Below are 27,316 nucleotides of genomic sequence, written 5' to 3'. Positions count from 1 at the left end.
GGCAGACGTTGCAGTGAGCCAAGATGGTACCATTGCACTCCAGCCTGGGGGACAGAGCGAGACTCCATCTCCAATAAATAGACAGACACAAAGAAAGAGAGAGAGAGAAAGACAGAAAAGGAAGGAAGGGAGGAAGGGAGGGAGGAAGGGAGGGAGGGAGGGAGGGAGGAAGGGAGGGAGGGAGGGAGGGAGGGAGGAAGATTGATTCCTAATTGTCTAAGCCATGTAATGGTTACCAGGTAGGGGTATCCATATAAATTACTATCCAAACCAAGACCATTACAGGAGAAACAGGATCTATTAGTAGGTCACTGGTCAGTGTTGTTAAAGACCTCAAATAACCTTGCAATGGCATGAACTTTATGGTTAGGCAAGTTTCCCTCACCTCCCCTCAGCCTCTGGAACAAAGGCAGGAGAGGGGGCAGAAAGTTGAACCAGAAAAATCCCCAAACTCCTTTCCAGCTTAGAAAAATCATTGGTTTTTGGTGGTACCCTTCAAAGACATTTCTTTTTAAATTTACTAAGTGTCTATTATGTGTAAAGGAAAAATAAGCTAATGCATACTTATATTTGGATCCTTTAACTATGATTTTTCTTTTTTTTTTTTTTTTTTTTTTTGAGACGGAGACTCGCCCTGTTGCCCAGGCTGGAGTGCAGTGGCCGGATCTCAGCTCACTGCAAGCTCCGCCTCCCGGGTTCACGCCATTCTCTTGCCTCAGCCTCCCGAGTAGCTGGGACTACAGGCGCCCACCACCGCGCCCGGCTAGTTTTTTTGTATTTTTTAGTAGAGACGGAGTTTCACCGTGTTAGCCAGGATGGTCTCGATCTCCTGACCTCGTGATCCACCCGTCTCAGCCTCCCAAAGTGCTGGGATTACAGGCGTGAGCCACCGCGCCCGGCCTAACTATGATTTTTCTAATGAAGATCAAGAATGAAATCAGTGACATTCTAGAGCCGCATTCAGCTTTCATTGCCTTACCTAAAATGTACCACATTTAAATACACTCACTCAGTCACACAATATAAAAGGTAAAAAGCTAAGGTCAAGTGCTCTGTAGTCTGCTTTTGAAACAGCATTTATTCCAGGAAGTTGGACCACTTCCAAATTCTAATATTTCTGAAAAAGATCAACAATGTAATACTGGGAGTATCAGCTGACTACATTAGCCTCAAAGATTCAACAATATTAATTAGGTACTTGATGCCATTAAAATTATACATGGACTAATTAAGACCTACTTCCTTTGAATATTGAGTAAGAGCTAAGCTAGAGACATGCATAATAATTTAAAACCTAAAGCAGATATAATCTTACAAAATCAGCAACTCCACTCATTCCCACTTCCCAATTTCAAGTAATTGAAGAGTTTTTTTGTGGAAAGTCTTTACCCAAAACAAACTTTTTATTACACCTAAAGGTAACAAAATAACCTCTTCTTTAATGTGGTCTTTTCCTAAATAGCAAAAAGAATCCCGCTAGACAAGAGATTAAGCAGTATTTCCCAATTTTGTTTTTTGTTTGTTTGGTTTTTTTTGAGACAGGGTCTGGCTCTGTAGCCCAGGCTGGAGAACAGTGACATGATCTCAGCTCATCGTAGCCTACCTCTGCCTCCCGGGCTCAAGAGATTCTCCTGCCTCAGCCTCCCAAGTAGCTGGGATTACAGGCATGTGCCACCACAACCGGCTAATTTTTGTATTTTTTTAGTAGAGTCAGGGTTTCTCCATATTGGCCAGGCTGGTCTTGAACTCCTGACCTCAGGTAATCCGCCCACCTCAGCCTCCCAAAGTGCTGGGATTACAGGTGTGAGCCACCGTGCCCCGCCCCAATTTTGTTTCTTTATAATAACATATACATTAGAATAGCCTGAGAGTATAACCTCATATCAATCAACAACCAATTTTAACCTGACAGAACTAACCCTATGCAAAATCCAAAAACCTAAGAATTTGTAACACACAATTTCAATTATTCACAGGACAGCAAAATAGTCAAATGCTTATACTTTGTTTTACAAAACTATTGCTGCTTAATAGTAATTTATCTTAATGACAAAAGCAGGCAACACTTGTTTTCTGGGCATAAAAAAGGACAGAAATGGTCAAAGTTCATTTATCCAATAGGCCTTATTTTATAAATAGCACACCTCACTAAATTTCAAGCACTTAATGGATTATATAACCTTAACATGCAGGCTAGGTGGGGTGGCTCATGCCTGTAATTCCAACACTTTGGGAAGCCAAGGCAGGAGAATCACTTGAGCTCAGGAGTTTGAGACACGACTGGGCAACACAGTGAGACTCTGTCTCTACCGAAAATAAAAAACTAGCCAGGAGTGGTGGCTTGCACCTATAATTCCAGCATTTTGGAAGGCCAAGGTAGGCAGATCACTAGAGCCCAGGAGTTGGAGACCAGCCTGGGCAACATGGTGAAATCCCATCTCTACAAAAAATACAAAAAGTAGCTGGGGGTAGTGGCGCACACACTCAGTTAGTCCCAGCTACTTGGTAAGCTTAGGTGGAAGGGCTCCTTGAGCTCAGGAGTTCGAGGCTGCAGTGAGATCTGATTGTGCCATTACACTCCAGCCTGGGTGACAGAGAGAGACCTCAAGAAAATGAAAAGATAATCCACTAAATGAGAGAAAATACTTGCAAATCCTATATCTGTTAAACAACTTATATTCAGAATATATAAAGAACTCTTTACAACTCAACAATAAAAAGACATATGACCCAATTAACAACTGGGCAAAGGAGCTGTATAGATAATTCTCCGTAACTGACAAATGGTCAAATGCACACAAAAACACGCTCAACTCCATCAGCCATCAGGGAAATGCAGATCAAAACCACAATGAGATACCACTTTACACCCAGTAGGATGGCCTATAATCAAAAAGACAGATAATGACAGGTGTTGGCAAGGATACAGAAAAACTGAAATCCTCATACACTGTTGACAGGAACATAAAATGGTGCAACCACTTTGGAAAACATTTTGGCAGTTCCTCCAGATGTTAAACATGGAGTTACCTCATATAACCCAGCAACTATACCCCAACGTATATACTCAACAGAAATTGCAACATAACATCTATATAAAAACGTCCATGAATGTTCACAGCAACATCATTCAGAGCCAGAAATTTTATCCAACTTTTTGGCTATTAATTATCCAAAGGCCAAGAAGTTGAAAAAACCCAAACGTCCATGGTACATGGAATATTATTCAACAATTTTAAAAATGAAGTACTAATACATGGTTACAACACAGATGAACCCTGAAAACATTATGCTGAGAGAAACAAATCACAAAAAAAAAAAAAACATTCGTCCACTTACGTAAAAAGTTCAAAATAGGCAGATATATAGAAGTAAAAAATAGACTTGGACTTGCCCAGGGCAGGGAGAATTGGGGGAAAACGGGGAGTCAAACAGATTCCTCTGGGGAGTGACAAAAATATCCTAAAATTGTGATGGTAGTTGTACAATTCTCAACTAGTTTTGAATATACTCAAAACCACTGAATTATACAATCTAAATGGGTGACTTGTATGACATGTGGACTACATCTCAATAAAGCTGTTTTTAAAGAAAGTAATGGTTTCACACAGCTGAAGTCTAACTTCCTCTTATTCAAAATGCTCTAGAATCTGAATCCATTATCTTGAATATTCTACCATGAGAATCCTCCATTCCAAGCACACAGATCCAAATCCTTAGAAGACAGCATACATTACACTTGCTTCAAGCCCAAATCTTTTGTTCATATTGATCACCCACTCATCATAATCCACCCTCCTCTGCCTATCCAAACCCCGACTATAGTCTTAAACTCTTTTTTTTTTCCTTTTAAAAATTCATATTTCCATGCCAGGCTCAATTGCTCATACCTGTAATCCCGGCACTTTGGTAGACCAAAGCGAGAGGATCCCTTGAGCCCAGGAGTTTGAGATCAGCCTGGGGAACAAACTGAGATCTCTAAAAAAAAAACTCAAAAATTAGCCAGGCATAGCGGAGTGTATCTGTGGTCCCAGGTACACAAGAGGCTGAGGCAGGAGGACTGCTTGAGCCCAGCAGGTCAAAGCTACAGTGAGCCATAATTGTGCCACTGCACTCCAGTCTGAGAGACACAGCCAGACCCCATCCAAAAAAATGAATAAGCTGGGCACAGTGGCTCATGCCTGTAATCCCAGCACTTTGGGAAGCTGAGACAGGCAGGTCACTTAAGGTAAGGAGTCTGAAGCCAGCCTGGCCAATTATGGTGAAACCCCATCTCTACTAAAAATACAAAAATTGGCCCAATGTGGTGGTATGCACCTGTAATCCCAGCTACTCGGGAGGCTGAGGCATGAGAATCGCTTGAACCTGGGATGCAAAAGTTGCAGTGAGCTGAGATGGAGATCGCACCACTGTACTCCAGCTTGGGCGACAGAGCGAGATTGTCTCAAAAATAAATAAATAAACAAATAAATAAATAAATGAAATAAGGGTTTTTTTTTGTTTTGGGGGGGTTTTGGAGACAGGGTCTCACTCTGTCACCCAGGCTGGAAGGCAGCAGTGCAATCATGGCTCACTGCAGCCTCAACCTCCTAGGCTCAAGCAATCCTTCCACCTTAGCCTCCCAAGTAGCTGGGACTACAGGCACCTGCAACTCCACCTGGCTAATTTTTGTATTTTTTTAAAGACAGGGTTTTGTCATGTCATCCAGGATGGTCTCAAACTCCTGAACTCAAGCAATCCACCCACCTTGGGCTCCTGAAGTGCTGGGATTACAGGCCATGAGCCACCGCACCTGGTGAAGTTATCCGACCAAGTTCTACTTCTTATATAGTAATTACTAGGACCCAGAAAAAAGGTCAGGAATCATCTCATTTACCCTTTCTTATGTCCCTTCAAGGTTCGGTCCTTTCCATTCTCAATGTAAAAATAGTATTCTGGTTTAAAACTGGCTGTATTCATTTTCTATTTCCACTTAATTCGCTCTCCTTATTCCAAAATTCTGTTTGTTTCCACATTTCAATCCTCTTTCCCTTATCCCACATGAATCCCTGTGGTCTTTTCCTCCTTCCTTCAATCACTCCTTATGATACTAACACTTCCTGAAAACCAACTAAAGGCTGGACACGATGGCTCACGCCTGTAATCCCAGCACTTTGGGAAGCTGAGGTGGGTGGATCACCTGAGGTCAGGAGTTCGAGACCAGCCTGGTCAATACATAAACAGGCTAGGTACGGTGGCTCATGCCTATAATCCCAGTACTTTGGAAGGCCAAGGTCAGGAGTTCAAGACCAGCCAGGCCAATATGGCAAAACCCTGCCTCTACTAAAAATACAAAAATTAACCAGGGGTGGTGCCAGGTGCCTATAATCCCAGCTACTGAGGAGCCTGAGGCAGGGGAATTGCTTGAACCCAGGAGGTGGAGGATGCAATGAGCCAAGACAGCAACACTGCAATCCAGCCTGGGCAACAGAGTGAGACTCCATCACAAAAAAAAAAAAATTAGGACTTTTTTAAAAACTTAGAATACTTGAACATATAAAGATGAACATAAAGGGATAATAAAGAAATGTAAATAATTGTATGGGAAAAAAATTGTGATGTTACACAGAGTTTTACTCTTGTAAATAACGCAAAACATTACAGGAACAACAACTCAAAAGATGTTTGACTTATTGATAAAGGTTTGAACACTCCCCTTTGTAATGTGCAGTCATAACTTCTAAGCTAAAAGCCAAAGGTGAAAAAATATTCCCAAGAAAAACATTCCAAAGAAACAAAAAGTTAACTTACATTCCAAGTAGATATAGAATAAAACTATTCAAGAAGTATCTCTTGGGTGGACGCGGTGGCTCACGCCTGTAATCCCAACACTTTGGGAGGCCGAGGTGGGCAGATCACTTGAGGTCAGGAGTTTGAGACCAGCCTGGCCAACACGGTGAAACCCCGTCTCTACTAAAAATACAAAAAATTAGCCGGTCGTGGTGGAGGACACCTGTAATCCCAGCTACTCGGGAGGCTGAGGCAGAACTGCTTGACCCGGGAGACAGAGTTTGCAGTGAGCTGAGATTGTGCCACTGCACTTCAGCCTGGGTGACAGAGTGAGACTCTGTCTCAATTTAAAAAAAAAAAAAAAAAAAGGTACCTCTTTTTATTTTTTTTGGAGTCTTGCCCTTTCACCCAGGCTGGTGTGCAATGGCACAAAATCAGGTCTCACTACAGCCTTGACCTCCCGGGCTCAAGCAATCCTCCAGCCTCAGCCTCCTGAGTAGTGGGGACTACAGGCATGCACTGCCACTCCTGGCAAACTATTTTTTAATTTTTAGTAGAGATGGGGTCTCACTGTGTTGCCCAGGCTGGTCTCAAACTCCTAAACTCAAGTGATCATCCTGCTCCAGCCTCCCAAAGTACTGGGATTACAAGCATGAGCCACCATACCTGGCCAAAAAAAGTACTTTTCATGGCAGACACTTAGGTAGCAAATTAAGCAAGATACAAAACTATGTACATAATCTGACTTTGTTACAAAAATGTATGTCCACGAATATCAAAATCCACAGAAAAAAAAAAATCAGGAAAGAAATACACCAAAATGTTAAAAGTGGTACACATGCCTATAATCCCAGCACTTTGGGAGGCCAAGGTGAGCAAGTGGCTTGAGCCCAGGAGTTTGAGACCAGTCTGGGTAACATGGCAAAACCCCATCTCTACAAAAAAATTAGCTGGGCGTGGTGGCACACACCTGTGGTCCGGTCCCCACTCCTTGGGAGGCTGAGGTGGGAGGATTCCTTGAGCCCAGGAGGTCAAGGCTGTAGTGAGACATGACCACCCTGTCTCTTAAAAAGAGTGGCAAGGCACGGTGGCTCACACCTGTAATCCCAGCACCTTGGGAGGCCAAGGTGGGCAGATCACCTGAAGTCAGGAGTTCGAGACCGGCCTGGCCAACATAGTGAAACCCCACCTCTACCCAAAATACAAAAATTAGCCGCATATAATGGCACGCACCTGTAATCCCAGCTACTCTGGAGGCTGAGGCAGAACTGCTTGAAGCTGGGAGGCAGAGGTTGCAGTGACCCAAGATTGTGCCACTGCACTTCAGCCTGGGCAACAGGGCAAGACTCTGTCCCCCCACAAAAAAAAAAAAAAAAAAAAAGGCCGGGCATGGTGGCTCACACCTGTAATCCCAGCACTTTGGGAGGCTGAGGCAGGCGGATCACGAGGTCAGGAGATCAAGACCATCCTGGCTAATACAGTGAAACCCCGTCTCTACTAAAAATACAAAACAAAATTAGCCAGGCGTGGTGGTGGGCGCCTGTAGTCCCAGCTACTCAGGAGGCTGAGGCAGGAGAATGGCGTGAACCCGGGAGGTGGAGCTTGCAGTGAGCCGAGATTGCGCCACTGCACTCCAGCCTGGGCAACAAGAGTGAGACTCGTCTCAAAAAAAAAAAAAAAAGTGGTTTTCTCTACTAATAAGATTATGAGTGATTTTTTACTATTTTTTACTTCTCTTTTCTATATTTTTCCTAAATTCTCATTTAATTATATGTTGTTCTTATAATCATAACTTTTTAACAATAATATTTAACTACAGATGTTGTTCCTCTTTGGCCTTCATACCAACCCTAATCCTCAGTATCTATATGTACTTCAAATACAACTCAGACACTTCAGATGGCTTTGTAAACTGGGTCAATGCTATTCTATCTGAAAGAAAATTATAGAATTATTTTCAATTCAATTATACATCAGTGCAAAATAATTTGAGGGCAGCTCTGAATGCCGTGAGTGAGTTGTGATGCCATCTATATTAATCCTAAAACTAATCTTCAAATTGATTCCCAAAGTCCAACGCACTTAACATTTCACTTAATAAATATTTACAGGCCAGGCGCTGTGGCTCACACCTGTAATCCCAGCACTTTGGGAGGCCAAGGCGAGCGGATCACAAGATGAGGAGATTGAGAACATCTTGACCAAAAGGGTGAAACCTCATCTCTACTAAAAATACAAAAATCAGCCAGAGGTGGTGCGTAGTCCCAGCTACTCTAGAGGCTGAAGCAGGAGAATCACTTGAACCCTGGAGGTGGAGGTTGAAGGGAGCTGAGATTGTGCCACTGCACTCCAGCCTGGGCGACAAGAGTGAAACTCCATCTCAAAAATAAATAAATAAATTTACAGACTGCCTACTCTCTGTCAAGCACTATTCTAGATGCTAGCAATTCCACAGTGAACAAAACAAACAAAAATCTCTGCCTTCATAGAGTTTACATTCTATTAACAAAATTCAATGTCTTCTAAGAGTCAGGCAGCACACAGCGGGTTCAACAAAGTACAAAACAGGCCGGGTGCGGGGCTCACGCCTGTAATCCCAGCACTTTGGGAGGCTGACATGGGCAGATCACTTGAGGTCGGGAGTTCGAGAACAGCCTAGCCAACATGGTGAAACCCCACCTGTACCCAAAATACAAAAATTAGATGGGTATGATGGCACGCACCTATAATCCCAGCTACTCAGGAAGCTAAGGGAAGAGAATCATTTGAGCCCAGGAGCAGAGGATGCAGTGAGCCGAGACTGAGCCACTGCACTCCAGCCTAGACAACAGAGACTCTGTCTCAAAAAAAAAAAGTACAAAACAATTACTAGTTAATGAAGATCATGGCTGGGCACAGCGGCTAACACCTGTAATTCCAGAACTTTGGGAGGTCAAGGCAGATGGATCACTTGAAGTCAGGAGTTCAAGAGCAGCCTGGCCAACATGGCGAAATCCATCTCTACTAAAACTACAAAAATTAGCTAGGTGTGGTGGTACACACCTGTAATCCCAGCTATTTGGGAGGCTGAGGCATGAGAATCACTTGAACCCAGGAAGCAGAGGTTGCAGTGAGCCAAGATGACACTCCAGCCTGGGTGACAGAGCAAAATCCTAAAAAAAAAAAAAAAAAGTAAGTCATAAAAACCAACAAATTTCAAATGCACTTAAAATAGTTTAACTATCTCAAATTTCAGCTGAGCTACAGGAGATTGAAAAATTCCTTTTGGTTGGCAGCAAGCCAGAGAACTGGAAGCCATTCGAGAATTCAGAAGTCGTTTGGGAGCCTGCAATATTTCATCTGTGTAAGTCTCAGCTGCAGTTTATCCATTGCTTAAAGTCATATGTGTGGCTAAAAATCAGGAACTAGTTAGTTTCCTATTATATTAGCTCAAAGTATTATTCCTTAGGCAAAAATAGATTGTGTCTTACCACAGTACCACAAGAGTTTATTCCAGAACTTACTTTCCCTCGTATCTCATAATGAACTAACTGTATCATTACCCAGAACAAGCCAGCAAATGACCATGGCAACCTTATTTTATGGTCTCACACTATCTCACAACTAACTATACAGTCTTCACCACTAAAGTTACAGAGAGCTTCAATCTCTTTGGGTGAATCTAACATTAACAAGCCTAAAACCAGAAGCAGCTTATATGAGCAAACCGCTTTGCCTCTGCCCCATGTTAGTATCTTCTAATATCAATAAGCCACCACAAAAACATGTCACTTACCATCAGACAAAGAAACCATTAACTGGTTTCTGTAAATCCCTCCCCTCTACTTGCAAGAATAACACAAATCTCAAAGGACAATCATAAGCAATTATAATTCAAGAAGGTCACTGAATAAATGAGTCTAGCCCCTACATTTCAGAGAAGGGATAACCAATGCCTGGAGCAGTTGCATGGTTAGTCCAAGATAAGATATCTATTACAATGAAAGAGCCAAACTCAAATCCAGGTTTTTTTGCCTCCAAATCAGGTGCACTTCTCAATACACCAAGGTAAATCTATTTTAAGGCTAGCAAGTACTGTTTCTAAGCCAAAGTCTAGTATCAAAAGGGCAAGGATATTATAAGATGCAGTGGGAAGGAGACCAGGAACAGACCAACCACAGATCAGATCAGATATGTAGCTCCTTTTCATACACTAATTCCTCAGATTATGATACAGAAAATACTTTGAATTTTTAGCTCATGTTTGTCACTTTTTCTGGTATCTCCTCTAGCAAAAAAAAAAAAAAAAAAAAAAAAAAGCAGCCGGGCGCGGTGGCTCAAGCCTGTAATGACAGCACTCCAGGAGGCCAAAACAGGCGGATCACGAGGTCAGGAGATCGAGACCATCCTGGTTAACCCGGTGAAACCCCATCTCTACTAAAAAAAAAATACAAAAAACTAGCTCGGCAAGGTGGCAGGCGCCTGTAGTCCCAGCTACTCGGGAGGCTGAGGCAAGAGAATGGTGTAAACCCAGGAGGCAGAGCTTGCAGTAAGCTGAGATCCGGCCACTGCACTCCAGCCTGGGCGACAGAGCGAGACTCCGTCTCAGGGAAAAAAAAAAAAAAGGCCTGAAACGTGACTGAAATCCATTTGTTAAAACTCTACGCAGCAGCAACAGAATTGGGAAAAGTAGGCCGGCAGAAGAGAAAGCTATGTAAACCTGGGTTCTTATTCATTCTTCTAATTTAGCTGAGATGTCAACTTCTTTTTTTTTTTTTTTTTTTTTTGAGACGGAGCCTGGCTCTGTCGCCCGGGCTGGAGTGCAGTGGCCAGATCTCAGCTCACTGCAAGCTCCGCCCCCCGGGTTTACGCCATTCTCCTGCCTCAGCCTCGCCCGGCTAGTTTTTTGTATTTTTTTAGTAGAGACGGGGTTTCACCGTGTTCGCCAGGATGGTCTCGATCTCCTGACCTAGTGATCCGCCCGTCTCGGCCTCCCAAAGTGCTGGGATTACAGGCTTGAGCCACCGCGCCCGGCCGAGATGTCAACTTCTTTTAGAAAGTCTTAACTCCTCCTTCCCCAGACTACCCTCACAGCAGAATTATCACTGTACTTGCCTCATGACGTTTTGTTTACACACCTCTACCCAAAAGGACAAAGTTCTTTGAGGGCAAATATTTCTACCTTAGCTCTTCAATCCTACATCTAGCACTTAGTGTAGCAGCACACAGTGGGTGCTGAATTAATGAATTCATAAACTTGCCACACCTATTGAAGCCTGAATATAAATGGCAAAATGTGGCAACGCTCTCCATTTATTTATTTTGTTGTTGTTGCTTTTTTTTGAGACAGAGTCTCACCGTCACCCAGGCCAGAGTGCAGTAGCGCAATCTTGGCTCACTGCAAGCTCCGCCTCCCAGGTTCACGCCATTCTCCTGCCTCAGCCTCCCAAGTAGCTGGCACTACAGGCACCTGCCACCATGCCCTGCAAATTTTTTGTATTTTTAGTAGAGATGGGGTTTCACCGTGTTAGCCAGGATGGTCTCGATCTCCTGACCTCATGATCTGCCCACCTCGGCCTCCCAAAGTGTCGGGATTACAGGAATCCTCTCCATTGATTTAAGACGTGGTTCTCGGCCGGGCGCAGTGGCTCACACCTGTAATCCAGCACTTTGGGAGGCCGAGGCAGGCGGATCACGAGGTCAGGAGATAGAGAGAGACCATCCTGGCTAACACGGTGAAACCCCGTCTCTCCTAAAATACAAAAAATTAGCCAGGCATGGTGGCACACACCTGTAGTCCCAGCTACTCAGGAGGCTGAGGTAGGGGAATTGTTTGAACCCAGGAGGCGGAGGTTGCAGTGAGCCAAGATCGTGCCACTATACCCCAGCCTGGCAACAAAGCGAGACTCGGTCTCAAAAAAAAAAAAAAAAGATGTGGTTTTCAAACATTTTCTAGAAGACCTTTGATTTCGTTTTGTTTTGTTTTGTTTTGTTTTTTTGAGGCGGAGTCTCACTCTGTAACCCAGGCTGGAGCACAGTGGTGCAATCTTGGCTCACTGCAACCTCTGCCTGCTGGGTTCAAGCGATTCTCCTGCCTCGGCCTTCCAAGTAGCTGAAATTACAGGCAGGCGCCACCACACCAGGCTAATTTTTGTATTTTTAGTAGAGACCGGGTTTCACCGGATCAGGGCCGGGTGCAGTGGCTCAATGCCTGTAATCCTAGCACTTTGGGAGGCTGAGGCAGGCGGATTACCTGAAGCCAGGAGTTCAAGACCAGCCTGGTCAACATGGTGAAACCCAGTCTCTACTAAAAACACAAAAATTAGCCAGGCATGGTGGTACACACTCGTAATCCCAGCTACTCAGGAGGCTGAGGAAGGACAATCACTTGAACCCGGGAGATGGAGGTTGCAGTCAGCTGAGATCGTACCACTGCACTCTGGCCTGGGTGACAGAGCAAGACTCTTGTCTCAAAAATAATAATAATAATAAAAAATCAAAAAGGTTTTCAGAAACCCCAATATGGAAAATCAACGCATCAGTCCTAAGTTGGTTTAAACTCTCATGGTTTGATAGAAAATACTTCACTTTGATCACTTCTTGACTTTCTAGCTAAGATCAGGTACAGAAAATACTTCCCTCTGAAACCCATAAACCTAGGACAGGAAGTAGCAGCAGCTGAGCTGGAACTCAGGCATCTGAGTAACTTTCTTCCTTATCTCCATCTTGTATCTGTTGCCCTCTGTCCTCCTATAGGAGGATCTGTACTCAATATATGACGTTTTCTTGATGGTAGGGCTTAGGAGCAGAAAGACTGCTGGCCACTAAATGAGCTACACAATTCTAATTGCTAATTATAACGGTATTCTGCTTGAGGCCTTGCTAACTTCTGAACAAGCAGGAACATGCACTGAACCAAAGGCCTATGTCTTAAGGCTCAATAAGTTAAAGATAACCTAATTGTCTAGCAGTATGTGACTATTAACTAATTAAAACAAAGTACAGTATCACTGTGTTCTAGATTACTCCACAGAACCTCATTTCTGTATACGGACCTTCCCCTGGCTCTCAAATAGAGGAGAGTATTCTTCCTCCCATTCCCACATACAGGCTTGGGGAGAAACAGCCAAGCATAGTAAAAAAGGCATTCATGGGCTTTGGAGTCAGTCATACCAGTCTGAATCACAGACCACCACTTACTAGGAGAACCCTGGAAACATTACTTCTCTGCACTTCAGTTTCCTCACCTATAAAATACGGACAATACCGACTACCTTATTAAAGTTCTCCTGGGAATTAAATAAAATCATGCATGTCTGGCTCCCAGGATAGTAGGAACTCAATAAATAAATACTATTATTAATTATTCAGATTTAGCTTTGGTAGACAGGCAAAAAAGAAGACAGAAAATGTTATTGGCTTCAGCCTGTAAGATAAAACTGAATATCAATACAGAAATTAAAAAGGAAAACTCTAATACCAAAATATTACAGGAATAGTGGTTTTTAATATATATGTCATATATGTATGACAAACTAGCTAAGAACATGAGGTATTTTCCGGCTGATGCAGGTCTTTCCCAAATTTAGCTCCTAGTAAGAACCCACCGCTTGATTTTCTTAACTATACTGGCTGCCCCAAAACAGTAACTAGACTCCCCAGAAGTGTCAGCAACCCTGAGAGAAATTACACCCTGAAGTCTTTCCATATAGAGAGAACATTGTGTATTCATAACAGACTGCAAAGTTGTACTTTTTAAGTCAGAACTACTTGGATACCTAAATTCAAACTCATTTATCTTGAATTATCTGAAGGGTGAGCAATTTCAATCTAAAGGGCTAGGCTTTTAAGAGGGGGGCCAAGAACTGCCCCCCCAAAAAAATGTAAGCAACAGTTTCTGTGTATGCACAGTTTTCTGTGGAAAGGGTCCCTATAGCTTTCATCAAAATGTCAAAGTTGTTTGTTACCCAGAAAAGGTTAAGAATCACTGTTAAGATTCTCCACAGAGCCTCTTGGAACCTCATACGGGAAAGTGAGGGTGAGCGTATCTCAAGGCAAATATTTTAAAGAGCTAATTTCATAACCTATAAACTTCATGCTGGATTATGTTATGAAAACCCTAAGCCTATTTCGCCATTCCTTTAGCACTTTTCATATCAGAGTTTTTCTTTTTCCAGCCTCTGCCATCCTGGCCTGCCCTCTGCCAGGCCCCCAACATCTGCTGCTTTTAAGCCAAAGGCCACTACTTGAAATGGCCTTATGGGCCCTGCCATGCAATACTGATTCCTACTTTTAAGCGTTTCAGTTTACATTCAAATCCGTTAATGTTAACACTTCTCCTCATTTCTGATTTGTCACTTGAACACTAAGTATAAATGAAGGACATAGTGCCATGCAAATCTTTCTAGTATTTTTACAAATTTAAAATACCGTCTGGCCAGGTGCAGTGGCTCACGCCTGTAACTCCAGCAGTTTGGGACGCTGATCACACCCTACAAAAAATTTCCTGGACGTGGTGGCACACAGCTGTAATCCCAGCTACTCAGGAGGCTGAGGCATGAGAATCCCTTGAACCCAGCAGGCATAGGTTGCAGTGAGCCGAGATCACACCACTGCACTCCAGCCTGGGCGACACAGCGAGACTCTGTCTCAAAAAATGAATAAATAAAACTGTCTGAACTTATTAATTCAATGCAAACACAACTATACTCACATACTTTGAGGGTCTGGAAATCTATTCAAGCCATGAAAAGTGCAACTCCAGCTATGCACTCCTGCCAAGATGCTTAAATGTTATCAACTTATTGAACAGTGACCACTTGCGTCAAATACAAATGCCCATACTCCCTCGGGATAGAAAAGCAGAACTGCTCTATTTCAATCCTTTTTTAATCAATACCCCATTACCAGTTGATAACACTTCACCACTGGTATGTTCTGATGAAATCTATAACCTATACTTCATTTACTGTTCATACAATAAAATGTTCTATTTTTAGCAATTGTAACCTTTCAGTGTGTAAAAGCAAACAGAAAATAATAAGAGCTGTGAAACACGTCAAGAGGAAGATTAATTTTAGCTTCAATGGCATGAGGCAAAGTAAAAACTTAAAGCCACATAAAAGTAAGTATTCCATTCAACTAAAATTGGTTTAAAATTATTTACACTGGAAATTACACTTAAATTTATCTCTTTAACAGCTGCTTTTTATTCAAAAGAAAATTAAGTTTCAGTTTTTAACTACTTGAATGTTGCAACCAACTCAGAGCTTTTATAAGTTCTTCGATGAAATGCACTGAGAAAAAGCATACTTGAAACACAGCTCTTTGTGTCCTAAAAAGCCACCAAATTCACCAAGCAGTGTCACATTCAGGACTGCGGTCCTTACTACTCTGTACATCAAGGACACCCACTATGGGTTTCCTTTCATTTCTGTTTAATTACCAAAACAACTCAAAGATGCAGGTAATGAGTAATTTACTTAGTGGCACAATTCAGAAACTTAAAAGTCCTAACCAAGTATAGGCAATCAAGGCAAAACATGAAATTAGAAAGGAATTTAAACTCACAAAGTAGTACGCAAAGACAGGTTTAAGAGATCCAACACTGAACTCTGCCTTGAAGTCGGCAAACCAGCCAACCTTCCCCAACCCCGGAGACACTGACCAAAACTAACCAGGTTTTCCACAAGCAACGCTAAGTTATCACTACACCTTCTCATCGCTGAACAATTCCTAATTGAACACAATCACGCAGGATAAAAACATTATGAAATCAGTACACACGTCACACTGGAAAGGAATTTATCTTTACACTGCACCATGGTGCCTGGATTGAAAAACATGAACTAGATTTAAAGAACAGAGAAAATGACACTTGGCAGAAAACAATGACCTGAAATGACTCTAGAAGGGAGACTGCTTTCCCTTCTCAAAGTAATCTATACAGACAAGAATCAAACTACAGACTGTGAAATAATCTGGGGACCTCACAGCAGTTAGCTTCTTACTTGCTCAAACATCCTACAATCTCTAAAAGTCAAATACACGATGACACAAATACAACAACACATCTAACATCCAATCATTATTGATTTACACAAATACAGTGGGTGCAGGGAGGAGGTGATGCATGATGAAATGTTATTCTCAGGTACGCAATACCTTTCTAAATCTCCGTGGAATTCATAAATTCAACGTTTTACCTTCACCGGTTAGTTTTTGACTAAAATACCCCATCACCAAGTCTTTTCAATCAAAGCTGTCCAAAATTCTACAATCGAGCAAATAACATGAAATTAGAAACATTCAATACTAGACTTTCCTCCAGAAGCCCTGGTAACTCTCTAGACATCATCAGGCCTATGAAGAGTAAATCAAAGCCCATTAAAAATATTCAGCCTAACGCAAATCTTCCAAGAAGTGAGACTTTTGTGAGTGATGGGTAATGTCAGTGAACTTCCTCTTCCTTTAAAAAGGTCAAAGACAGGGAAGCGTCCGGCGTCACATTTCCTCCTTAGATCTCGATCTACCACAAACCACATCACAACTCTCCCATTACTAAAAAAAACTATCCAGAGGAACTGCTTTCTGTACATTTTCACCTTAGACTGAAAATCCAACTTACCTCGGAAACGAGCTGATTAGTTTCAAACAAGAAATTTACCGATAAAGTTTATTATGTACTAATAATAATTAGGGAAGCCCATCGTGTCCCGCTGTAGGGGGAGCCGAGGGGAGGTGAGTAGAAGGGTGTAATCCTCACAACCACCAGAGAAAAGCCCTCCCTGCAGGGTTGGTCTCAGACACCAAGCAAATTCTGCCCAATAAAGAGGGGGAAGGCACCTTAGGGGAGAAGGGTCCCCAAGCTCTAAAAGGGGCTGCAGAAGCATGGCCAAGTGGAGCTAGCTTTCACAGTATTGCTGAGGGTCTCGGGGTCCCCCCGCAGTGCGGCTGCCGGGGCACCCCAAAAGCTCCGGCCAAGCCCGATGCAGGGGCTTGAGCCGCTGCCCCTTTCCAGGCTGGGCTGTGGCGGCCGACAGGAGGGTCCCCTGGGCTGCGATGACGAGAACCGAAGGGCCGACAGGAAGGTGAAAAGGATACTGTTGGGGCGCCTGGGTCTGGAGGGCCCTGATGTTCGGGTGAGGAGGGGGGGCCGCCGCCGCCGCCGCCGCTGCCGCCGCCGCCGCTGCCGCCGCTGCCGCCGCCGCCGGGTGAGGAGGCGGTACCGCTGCTGCCGCCGCCGCCGCCGCTCCGGTGCCGGGTCCGGTTCCTGCTGCAGTCGCTGTGCCTGATTTCAGAGCCGGTTTCTGCGGTAAACTCATGGCAAAGCGAAGCCACCAACCCCCCCAGAGCGGGACCGGGCGCGGCGGGGTACAGGGGCCGGGGGCAGCGGGGGGGCGGGATGGGGGCAGACCCGGGGAGGCGGCGGGAGCGGGGGGCTGGGGGGAGCCTGGGAGGAGGAGGAGGAGGGGGCCGGGGCCGGTCACACACGCCCGACGCCGCCGCCGCCGCCGCCTCCGCCGCCGCCGCCGCCGGCAGCAGCAGCCGCCCCGCGGGCCAGCACCACCGGCTGCCGGTCTCCGTGACAACGCGACCCCAGGGGGGGGGCCGGACCCGGCGGGGGCAGGAGGCGGAGAGACCGGACCTTTCACGGCAATATCCTCATGGGCCGGCGGCGGGGGATCTTTATCCCCCTCCCCGGGGGAAGCGGCGCCCTTCTCGGTAGCGGGGCTTAGGCGATGCCGGCGGATTTTCTTCACTCAACGAGCAGAGCATCCAACATGGCGCTGTGGCCGCCTCCAGCAGTCCGGCAGGACGGCCGCTCGGAAAACTTCGGGCTTTTTCGGAATGACTCGGGAGGCCGACGGTGGGAAGCCTCTTCGGCTCTTTCCGGAGACTGCGAGGGGTCGGGATTCTTCGGAGACGCTCGGGTGCGTCCTCGGCCGCCGTTCGGGAGCGCTCAGGGGCTAACTCGCTTCCTCGGCAAAGATCGGCGAGAGGGGCTTCTCCGGTTTACAGCGGCGCGGGCGCGGGGCGGAGGGAGAGACCAAAGGCGAGGTCTGGCTTGCGGGAGTCCTCCCTGCGGCCCAGCCTCGAAGAACAATGGTAATGGCCCCGGAGTCGGCTGTTCGCTGAGCCCTGCCCGCAGAGGCGGAGAGGCAGCGGCGAGGCGAGAAACCCCGGTTCCTGGGTAAGGAACCGCTTAACCGGAATGGAACCCGTTGGATAAGGACCCCCCGCGGGGACTTCGCATAACCAATGCTACCCGCCGGCCCGTAACCCACGCATTTCACACCCATTGTGTCGACACTTCCTCTTCAGACGCTCTGAGAGGTGAATGAGGAGCACCATTTCCCGAGGACACAGAGGAAACGTGACTGGCCCAAGGTCATCTTATTGGGAAAGGACAGAGCCTAAATCTAAATGCCACCTTCATCTGGATGAACCTTGCCGCCTCCCATGTTGGCTGGGGACATGATCTGAGCCGCCATATCTAATCAGCAGCCTTAACTGAGGTCTGTGGATAGATTCAAACCTAGGCCTTCCCCAGGACTGGAGCGCCTTTTGATCAGCTCCCCAGTGTCCTACGCTGGGTGACATTTGTTGATACGGATTTTCTTCCCAGCTAGACCTGCCAAGATCCCTCCCCGCAACCCCGCACACTCCACTCCTTAGCAGCGGCCTTGTCCTAAGCACAGTAGCACTGAGTGGGAAAGAATGGCAGGCATCGTTCGGGCGCGGTGGCTCACGCCTGTAATCCCAGGACTTTGGGAGGCCTAGGCCGGTGGATCACTTGTGGTCAGGAGTTCAAGACCAGCCTTGCTAACATGGTGAAACCTCGTCTCTACTAAAAATACAAAAATTAGCCAGGCGTGGTGGCAGGCACCAGCTACTCCGGAGGCTGAGGCAGGAGAATCACTTGAACCCAGAAGGCGGAGGTTGCAGTGAGCCGAGAGAGTGCCATTGCACTCCAGCCTGGGCAACAGAGTGAGGCTCCGTCTCAAAAAAAAAAAAAAAAAGAAAAGAAAAGAAGAAAAAACAATGGCAGGCATCATGGGGCAATCAAGTTTTAATATAATAGTTATCAGACATGGCACTAAGCGCTGTACCCTTCGTTATCTCAAGCAGTCCTGTGAAATAGGTAGTATCCATTTTACAAATGAATAAACTGAGACTGGGGAGGCTCAATACCATCCAACAACAGAAAAGCTGAGAAAATTGAGGCTCAAAACGCACAAAAGACTTTCCCGAGGTTGCATGGACAGTGTGGTTTGCAGAGCCAAGATTAGCATCTAGTTCTGACTCCTGCTGCTATCCTGCTTCACACACTGCCTTCCTTTTTCGTTGTTGTTGTTGTTGTTGTTTTGTTTGTTTTGTTTTTTTTTTTTGAGACGGAGTCTCGCTCTGTCGCCCAGGCTGGAGTGCAGTGGCCGGATCTCAGCTCACTGCAAGCTCCGCCTCCCGGGTTTACGCCATTCTCCTGCCTCAGCCTCCCGAGTAGCTGGGACTACAGGCGTCCGCCACCTCGCCCGGCTAGTTTTTTGTATTTTTAGTAGAGACGAGGTTTCACCATGTTAGCCAGGATGGTCTCAATCTTCTGACCTTGTGATCCGCCCGTCTCGGCCTCCCAAAGTGCTGGGATTACAGGCTTGAGCCACCGCGCCCGGCCTGTTGTTGTTTTTTGAGACGGAGTTTCGCTCTTGTTGCCCAGGCTGGAGTGCGATGGCACAATCTCTGCTCACCGAAACCTCCACCTCCCATGTTCAAGCGATTCTTCTGCCTCAGCCTCCCTAGTAGCTGGGATTACAGGCACGCACCACACCTGGCTAATTTTGTATTTTTAGTAGAGACGGGGTTTCTCCATGTTGGCCAGGCTGGTCTCAAACTCCCAACCTCAGGTGATCCACCTGCCTCAGCCTCCCAAAGTGCTGGGATTACAGGCGTGAGCCACTGCACCTGGCCTGTTGTTGTTTTTAATTCATATAAAGCTCTACACATAGTGGATGCTTAATTTGTGACAATCCCTGGGAGCCCCAAATGCTCTTGCTGGGATAAAAGAGCATCTGAGGCCGGGCGCGGTGGCTCAAGCCTGTAATCCCAGCACTTTGGGAGGCCGAGACGGGTGGATCACGAGGTCAGGAGATCGAGACCATCCTGGCTAACACGGTGAAACCCCATCTCTACTAAAAAATACAAAAAACTAGCCGGGCGAGGTGGCGGGCGCCTGTAGTCCCAGCTACTCAGGAGGCTGAGGCAGGAGAATGGCGTAAACCCGGGAGGTGGAGCTTGCAGTGAGCTGAGATCCGGCCACTGCACTCCAGCCTGGGCGACAGAGCAAGACTCCGTCTCAAAAAAAAAAAAAAAAAAAAAAAAGAGCATCTGAAAGAGAGTGATACCACAACCCCCTACGGCGTCTTTCTAGCTAGGACTCCATAGTTTCTGACATTGAAAAGGATGCCTCATCCCCCGTCTCCAGACTGAAAGACAGCAGCTACTTCATACTGTGGCATCTTAAACTGTCTGGATTTGTAACACCTGATTATTTAGGATGGAATTTTTTGCTCCTCTCCAGGCATGATTGGCTCCAGGAAGAATTTCCTAGTGGTCCTTCAGTTCCCCAGATTCTCCTTTCATTTTCTGAAATCTCAGGCATCCTTATCCCAATCAAAACCTGTTCCCAGGAAAGGATTTGACTTCTCATTTACACTAGAGTGATAACAGGCTGATAATTGCCTAATTGTTATTCTTTTCTGAGCTTAGTTTCATTTTCTAACTTAATAATAGCTGCAAGCATCAGACGATTACTGTGTGCCAGTCTTAGCTAAGCACTTTATGAACATTATCTGTTTTAAAACGGACAGACCTTGGGCAAAATAATGTAAAAGTCCCTGATAAGATTCTGGCCGCAGGCAATCGAGAACGTTTGGGAACAAAGTCAAAAAGGTAGAGCTCTGTTCTTTCGTCCAAAAGAGTGGCCCTGCTCAAGTCAAGACCTCCTCACTTGCATACAGCAGCTAATATATCTATATAACAAGTGGCATATATAGAGAGAGAGTCGTTTTGAGACGGAGTCTCGTCGTCTCCCAGGCTGGAGTGCAGTGGCGCGATCCCAGCTCACTGCAACTTCCACCTCCTGGGTTCCAGCGATTCTCCCGCCTCAGCCTCCTGAGTAGCTGGGATTACAGGTGTGCATCACCATGCCCAGCTAATTTTTTGTATTTTTAGTAGAAATAGGGTTTCACCATGTTGGCCAGGCTGGTCTCAAACTCCTGACCTCAAGTGATCCGCCCACCTCAGCCTCCCACAGTGCTGGGATTACAGGTGTGAGCCACCATGCCTGGCCTATTTATTTATTTTTGAGATAGGGTATCAGGCTGGAGTGCAGTGGCACAATCACAGTTCAGTGCAGCCTCGACTTCCCCGGGCTCAGATTATTCTCCCACCTCAGCCTCCTGAGTAGTCGGGACTACAGGTTCGCACCACCATGCCTGGCTAATTTTTCTTTTCTTTTTTTTTTTTTTAATAGAGGCAGGGGTCTCACCGTGTAATCCAGGCTGGTCTCAAACTCCTGGGCCCCAGTAATCTGCCCACTTCGGCCTCCCAAAGTGCTGGAATTACAGGTGTGAACCACCACTCCCTGCTTCTACAAATTTAAAAACTGAGATTCAAAGATGTGAAAATTCTCGTAACTTCTAAGTAAATGTACAGGGATTCAAACCCAAGGCATCTGACTCTAGGTCTGATTTGCCATGTTGCCTTCAACATAGCAACCTACCCACTATGGCCAGAGGTACTGTCAACAAGAAAAGCTAGTTTTGTTAACTTTCCTGTGACCATCACCTTCAGGATCCAATCTAAATCGAAGGTCTTTCAGAGTCTGGGCTCTGCTTCCAATCTGCCCCGCACTACCTCAAATTCAGAGCGGCAGCCACCTTGGTCTATTGGAAACGAAACCATTCTCCTTGCGCTGGGGCGCATGTGCAGCCTGCTGCTACTCCCTGTATCCCTAAAACATCCTCACTCCCCTTAGCCAATTGGCTAATTCCTGATTGAAGGTTTGGCTCAAGCATCACCTCCTCAAGGCAGCCTTTTTTCACTCCCCAAGCTGAACTAGGGACCCTTCCTCTAGATCCTCTTGGCAGTGGATGCTTAAAACTCTCAGGGCACTCTCCACGAGTGCAGCCACTGGAAGCAAATGACCTGAGTTTGATTCTCTGCCCTACCATTGATTAGCTGAATGATCTTGGAGAACACACTTAATTTCTCCAAGCCTTGGTTTTCTCATCTGTAAAATAAAGAGGTTCTACCTCCTAGAGTTATCATAAAAAATAAAATAGGCCAGGCGCAGTGGCTCACGCCTGTAATCCCAGCACTTTGGGAGGCTGAGGTGGGTGGATCACCTGAGGTCAGGAGTTCGAGACCAGCCTGACCCAGAGAGAAACCCCATCTCTACTAAAAATACAAAATTAGCCGGGCTTGTTGGTGCATGCCTATAATCCCAGCTACTTGGGAAGGCTAAGGCAGGAGAATCACTTGAACCTGGGAGGTGGCAGTTGCGGTGAGCCAAGATTGCACCATTGCACTCCAGCCTGGGCAACAAGAGCAAAACTCCATCTCAAAAAAATAATAAATAATAAATAATAAAAGTGGCCAGGCGCAATGGCTCATGCTTGTAATCCTAGCACTTTGGGAGGCTGAGGCAGGCAGATCACGAGGTCAGGAATTTGAGACCGGCCTGGCCAACTCAGTGAAACCCCATCTGTACTAAAAATAAAAAAAGTTAGCTGGGCGTGGTGGCGGCGCCAGTAATCCCAGCTACTTTGGAGGCTGAGGCAAGAGAATCACTTGAACCCAGGAAGCGGAGGTTGCAGTGAACCAAGATTGCCCCACTGCACTCCAGCCTGGGCAACAGAGCTAGACTCCATCTCAATAAATTAATTAATAAATAAAACAAATGCAAAACACTTAGCTCAGTCCCTGGCTAATAGTAATTCTTGGATACGTTTTAGCTATTTTTTTTTTCATTTATGCAGGGAGATTACTTGGCCCTTTTTTTTTTTTTTTTTTTTTTTTTTTGAGACGGAGTTTCACTCTTGTTGCCCAGGCTAGAGTGCAGTGGCACAATCTCTGGCTCACCACAACCTCTGCCTCCCAGGTTCAAGCGATCCTTCTTTCTCAGCCTCCCGAGTAGCTGGGATTACAGGCATACGCCACCACACCCAGCTAATTTTGTATTTTTAGTAGAGACAGGGTTTCTCCATGTTGGTCAGGCTGGTCTCGAACTCCCAACCTCAGGGGATCTGCCCGCCTCGGCCTCCCAAAGTGCTAGGATTACAGGCATGAGCCACCATGCCCGGCCGGAGATTACTTAGTTAATTAAAATATCTCTGACATCTAGCACTCAATAAATAGGATGTGAAATTTGCTGAATGACTGAATAATCATGAATTGCCTAAAGATTTGGTGTTACCCTGGAGAAATTTTGAGTAACACAAGAGCCCAGACTGAGTCTCACTGCACAGGGAGAGAGAAAAGCAAGAGTATCCTAGAGCAGGCACTGCTAGCCCATGAGAGGGACACTGTGTCTTTGACCAGCCATCCACTGTTCCCAGAGCCCACTGCAGCCTCTGTCAAAGACCTACATTCCCAAAGAGCTAGATGACAGATGAAGACTCAGCTTGTAAACTTGTACATTTCCTCATAGCTGGGTGATGGTGCATTGCTTGTTACCATGTGGGATCATGGCTCTCTTTCCCTCAGTGAGCTGAGGATTGGCCCCAGGGGGACTACTCAGTAGTTCTTAATTAAGTCCATGAGACTTGGTTTGCTGTGTCCTGGCGACAAAGTCTTTTTTTTTTTTTTTTTTTTTGAGACGGAGTCTCGCTCTGTCGCCCAGGCTGGAGTGCAGTGGCCGGATCTCAGCTCACTGCAAGCTCCGCCTCCCGGATTCACGCCATTCTCCTGCCTCAGCCTCCCGAGTAGCTGGGACTACAGGCGCCCACCACCTCGCCCGGCTAGTTTTTTGTATTTTTTTAGTAGAGACGGGGTTTCACCGTGTTAGCCAGGATGGTCTCGATCTCCCGACCTCGTGATCCGCCCGTCTCGGCCTCCCAAAGTGCTGGGATTACAGGCTTGAGCCACCGCGCCCGGCCGACAAAGTCTTTTTGAAGAAAGTGGCTTGGTAATCTAAATTTTCCAGTCCCTAAGGGTAAAGTTCATCACCCGCCCACCACCCCCCGCAAAAAAAAAAAAAAAAAAAAAAAAAAAAAATTCCAAAATGTTGTGGCAAGCTGGAGTTTTCTGACCCTTTCATTTTCCTCCTGGAGGGACTGGCCTTTAAAAGTAAGCCATGTTGGCGGGGCGCGGTGGCTCAAGCCTGTAATCCCAGCACTTCGGGAGGCCGAGACGGGCAGATCACGAGGTCAGGAGATCGAGACCATCCTGGCTAACCCGGTGAAACCCCGTCTCTACTAAAAAAATACATAAAACTAGCCGGGCGAGGTGGCGGGCGCCTGTAGTCCCAGCTACTCGGGAGGCTGAGGCAGGAGAATGGCGTAAACCCGGCAGTGAGCTGAGATCCGGCCACTGCATTCCAGCCTGGGCGACAGAGTGAGACTCCGTCTCCAAAAAAAAAAAAAAAAAAAAAAAAGTAAGCCATGTTATGCCAAGAGAAGGCATTTGTATTAGCCCAAAGAGACTTGAGTATCATTAGATACTTTGCACAGAAATACGCAAACGTCCACCAAGGCGTGCTGAGAATAGATCTAGACCCAAGGTAATTAAGGCATAGAGATGGGAGGCCAAAGGGGTTAAAAAGGAAGGACAGCTAGGTGTGGTGACTCACGCCTGTAATCCCAGCACTTTGGGAGGCCTAGGTGGGTGGATCATGAGGTCAAGAGATTGAGACCATCCTGGCCAACAAGGTGAAACCCCGTCTCTACTAAAAATACAAAAATTAGCTGGGTGTGGTGGCGCTTACCTGTAGTCCCAGCTTCTCAGGAGGCTGAGGCAGGAGAATCGCTTGAACCTGGGAGGCGGAGCTTGCAGTGAGCTGAGATCGTGCCACTGCACTCCAGCCTGGTGACAGAGCGAGACTCCGTCTCAAAAAAAAAAAAAAAAAAAAAAAAAAGGAAGGAGGAGAAGGAAAAGGAGGAAGAGGAGGAGGAGAAAACAAAGAAGATGAAGGACGAGAAGAAAAAGGAGGAGGAAGAGGAGAAAAAAAGGAGGTGGCGGGGAGGAAGCTGGGCACTGTGGCCCACACCTGTAATCTCAATGCTTTGGGAGGCTTGGCAGTAGGATCGCTTGAAACCAGTGAGTTGCTATCTCTACAAAAAAAGTTTACGAACTAACTGAGTGTGATGCCACGTGTCTGTAGTCCCATCTATTCGGAAGGCTGAGGCAGGAGGATCACTTGAGCCTAGGAGTTTGAGGCTGCAGTGAGCTATGATGGCATCACTGCACTCCAGCCTGAGCAACAGAATGAGACCCTGTCTCAAAAATAAGTAAATAATAAAATAAATAATTAGCCAAACATGGTGGTACATGCCCATAATCCAAGCTATTTGGGAGTCTGAGGCAGGAGGATCTGTTGAGCTCAGGAGTTCAAGGCTGCAGTAAGCTACGGTTGTGCCACTACATTCCAGCCTGGGCTACAAGATAAGACCCTGTCTCTAAAAAATAAATATAAAGGAAGAAGAGACTGTGGGGCTCCCACCTGAAATAGACATGGAGGAAGAAACTCCAATTGGAAAAGTAATGATTAGCTCCATTCCCCGTGCATGCAAATATGCTCATGATGGGCCACAAATGCTCATCCACATAGAGCTGAGCCAGCTGGCCCTTCCAAATGCATTAGGGCCCAGGGATATGTGGTGGTGTGTGAGGGTCGTGGTTCCTTTTACGACTTTAAGACAGATCTGGATTCTAACCTGATAGACTAAGCTATACCACCCTAAGTAAGTTTCCTGACTTCTCTGGACCATTTACCAAATGAAAATAAGTCAGCCTCTAACAGACGAGAACAAGAAGTAAAGGAACTTGTCTGCAGAGACTGTCAACAGGGCCTAGGGCACAGTGGGCAGCTCAGCAACCCTTACTTCCTTCCCTATTCCCCTCAGGGCGAAGTTTCAGCCTCTTTGATTTAACATCAACTCTCACTTCTGGGGCTAAGCTGTCCTATTGCCCACAGCATGTGTGATTTCTTTTTTTTTTTTTTTTTTTTTTTTTTTGAGATGGAGTCTCGCTCTGCCGCCCAGGCTGGAGTGCAGTGGCCGGATCTCAGCTCACTGCAAGCTCCGCCTCCCGGGTTCACGCCATTCTCCTGCCTCAGCCTCCCGAGTAGTTGGGACTACAGGCGCCCGCCACCGCGCCCGGCTAGTTTTTTGTATTTTTTAGTAGAGACGGGGTTTCACCGTGTTCGCCAGGATGGTCTCGATCTCCTGACCTCGTGATCCGCCCGTCTCGGCCTCCCAAAGTGCTGGGATTACAGGCTTGAGCCACCGCGCCCGGCCAGCATGTGTGATTTCTTACAGCTGTCAGCAATTCCTAGCGTTGACCACAGCGCCTGCAGCCAGTGTGGCCTCAGATAGTTCAGGTTCACTAGGATGCAAAAGAGAGCAAAAAGTATTGTCATAGAATGTTTAAGATGGTAAGTGTTACTATGTGTGTTTTAGCACAATTTTTAACAAATATTACAGAGTCTGGTTGGGCTGGAAACACCCTTAAGGACTACCTTTCCCGGGCTCCTGGTTTAGGCATAGAGCACAGAGCTGGAAAAGGATTTTCTCAAGTAAATGAACAGCAGAGCCAGGACTGAACTCCTCTCTAAGGTGTCTCTCACGATGTGATCCTATCCTCTCATCTGGAAGTAGGATCCTACTGAGCACAGTGGCTCACATCTGTAATCCTAACACTTTGGGAGGCCAAGGTGGGTGGATCACTTGAACTCAGGAGTTTGAGACCAGCATGGGCAACATGGCAAAACCCTGTCTCTACCAAAAGTACAAAAATTAGCCAGGCAGTGGTGGTGCGCCCCTGTGGTCCCAGCTACTCGGGAGACTGAGGTAGGAGAATCACTGGAGCCCAGAAAGTCAAGGCTGCAGTGAGCCACGATTGTGCCCGTGTACTCCAGCCTGGGTGACAGAACGGGACCCTGTCTCAAAAAAAAAAAAGTAGGATCAACCTGGTCGGTATTCTGTAGCTCACACCTGTAATCCTAATGCTTTGGGAGGCCAAGGTGTGAGGATGGCTTAAGCCCAGGAGTTCAAGACCAGCCTAGGCAACATAGCAAGATCCCACTTCTAAAAAAAAAAAAAAATTATCTGTGTGTGGGGTACATTCCTGTAGTCCCAGCTACTTGAGCCCAGCCGTGAGCCGCAATTGTGCCACTGCAATTCAGCCTGGGTAACGGCGCAAGACCGTATCTCAACCCAGGAAAAGAAAAAAAAGTCACAGTCACCGGGCACAGTGGCTCCCACCTATAAGCCCAGCTACTTAGGGAACTGAGGCAGGAGGATCGCTTGATCCCAGGAGTTCAAAGCTGTAGTGAACTGACAGCACAACTACA

The 27,316-nt window shown here is 46.2% G+C and overlaps 1 protein-coding gene across 49 annotated transcripts in view; it reads right to left on the bottom strand.

Moving 5' to 3' along the window:
- EIF4G3 (eukaryotic translation initiation factor 4 gamma 3) overlaps positions 1–17,571 on the bottom strand; it is a 375,324-nt gene extending 357,753 nt beyond the window's left edge. For 34 of the 49 annotated variants that reach the window (XM_015441357.4, XM_045378968.3, XM_045378928.3 and 31 more), the window contains exon 1: positions 16,852–17,094. In XM_015441357.4, the coding sequence (XP_015296843.3) occupies positions 16,852–17,072 (221 nt within the window). In that variant the 5' untranslated portion in view covers positions 17,073–17,094. Of the gene's footprint in view, positions 1–16,851; positions 17,095–17,395 lie in introns of those variants that run through there. The other 15 variants (XM_074018065.1, XM_065528583.2, XM_074018064.1 and 12 more) reach the window with 2 other exon arrangements.
- Between the last annotated feature and the right edge of the window lie 9,745 nt (positions 17,572–27,316).

The sequence above is a fragment of the Macaca fascicularis genome, chromosome 1, assembly GCF_037993035.2.
Source record: "Macaca fascicularis isolate 582-1 chromosome 1, T2T-MFA8v1.1".
In the NCBI taxonomy this organism is placed as follows: domain Eukaryota; kingdom Metazoa; phylum Chordata; class Mammalia; order Primates; family Cercopithecidae; genus Macaca; species Macaca fascicularis.
This window is presented reverse-complemented; position numbering and strand designations above follow the sequence as displayed.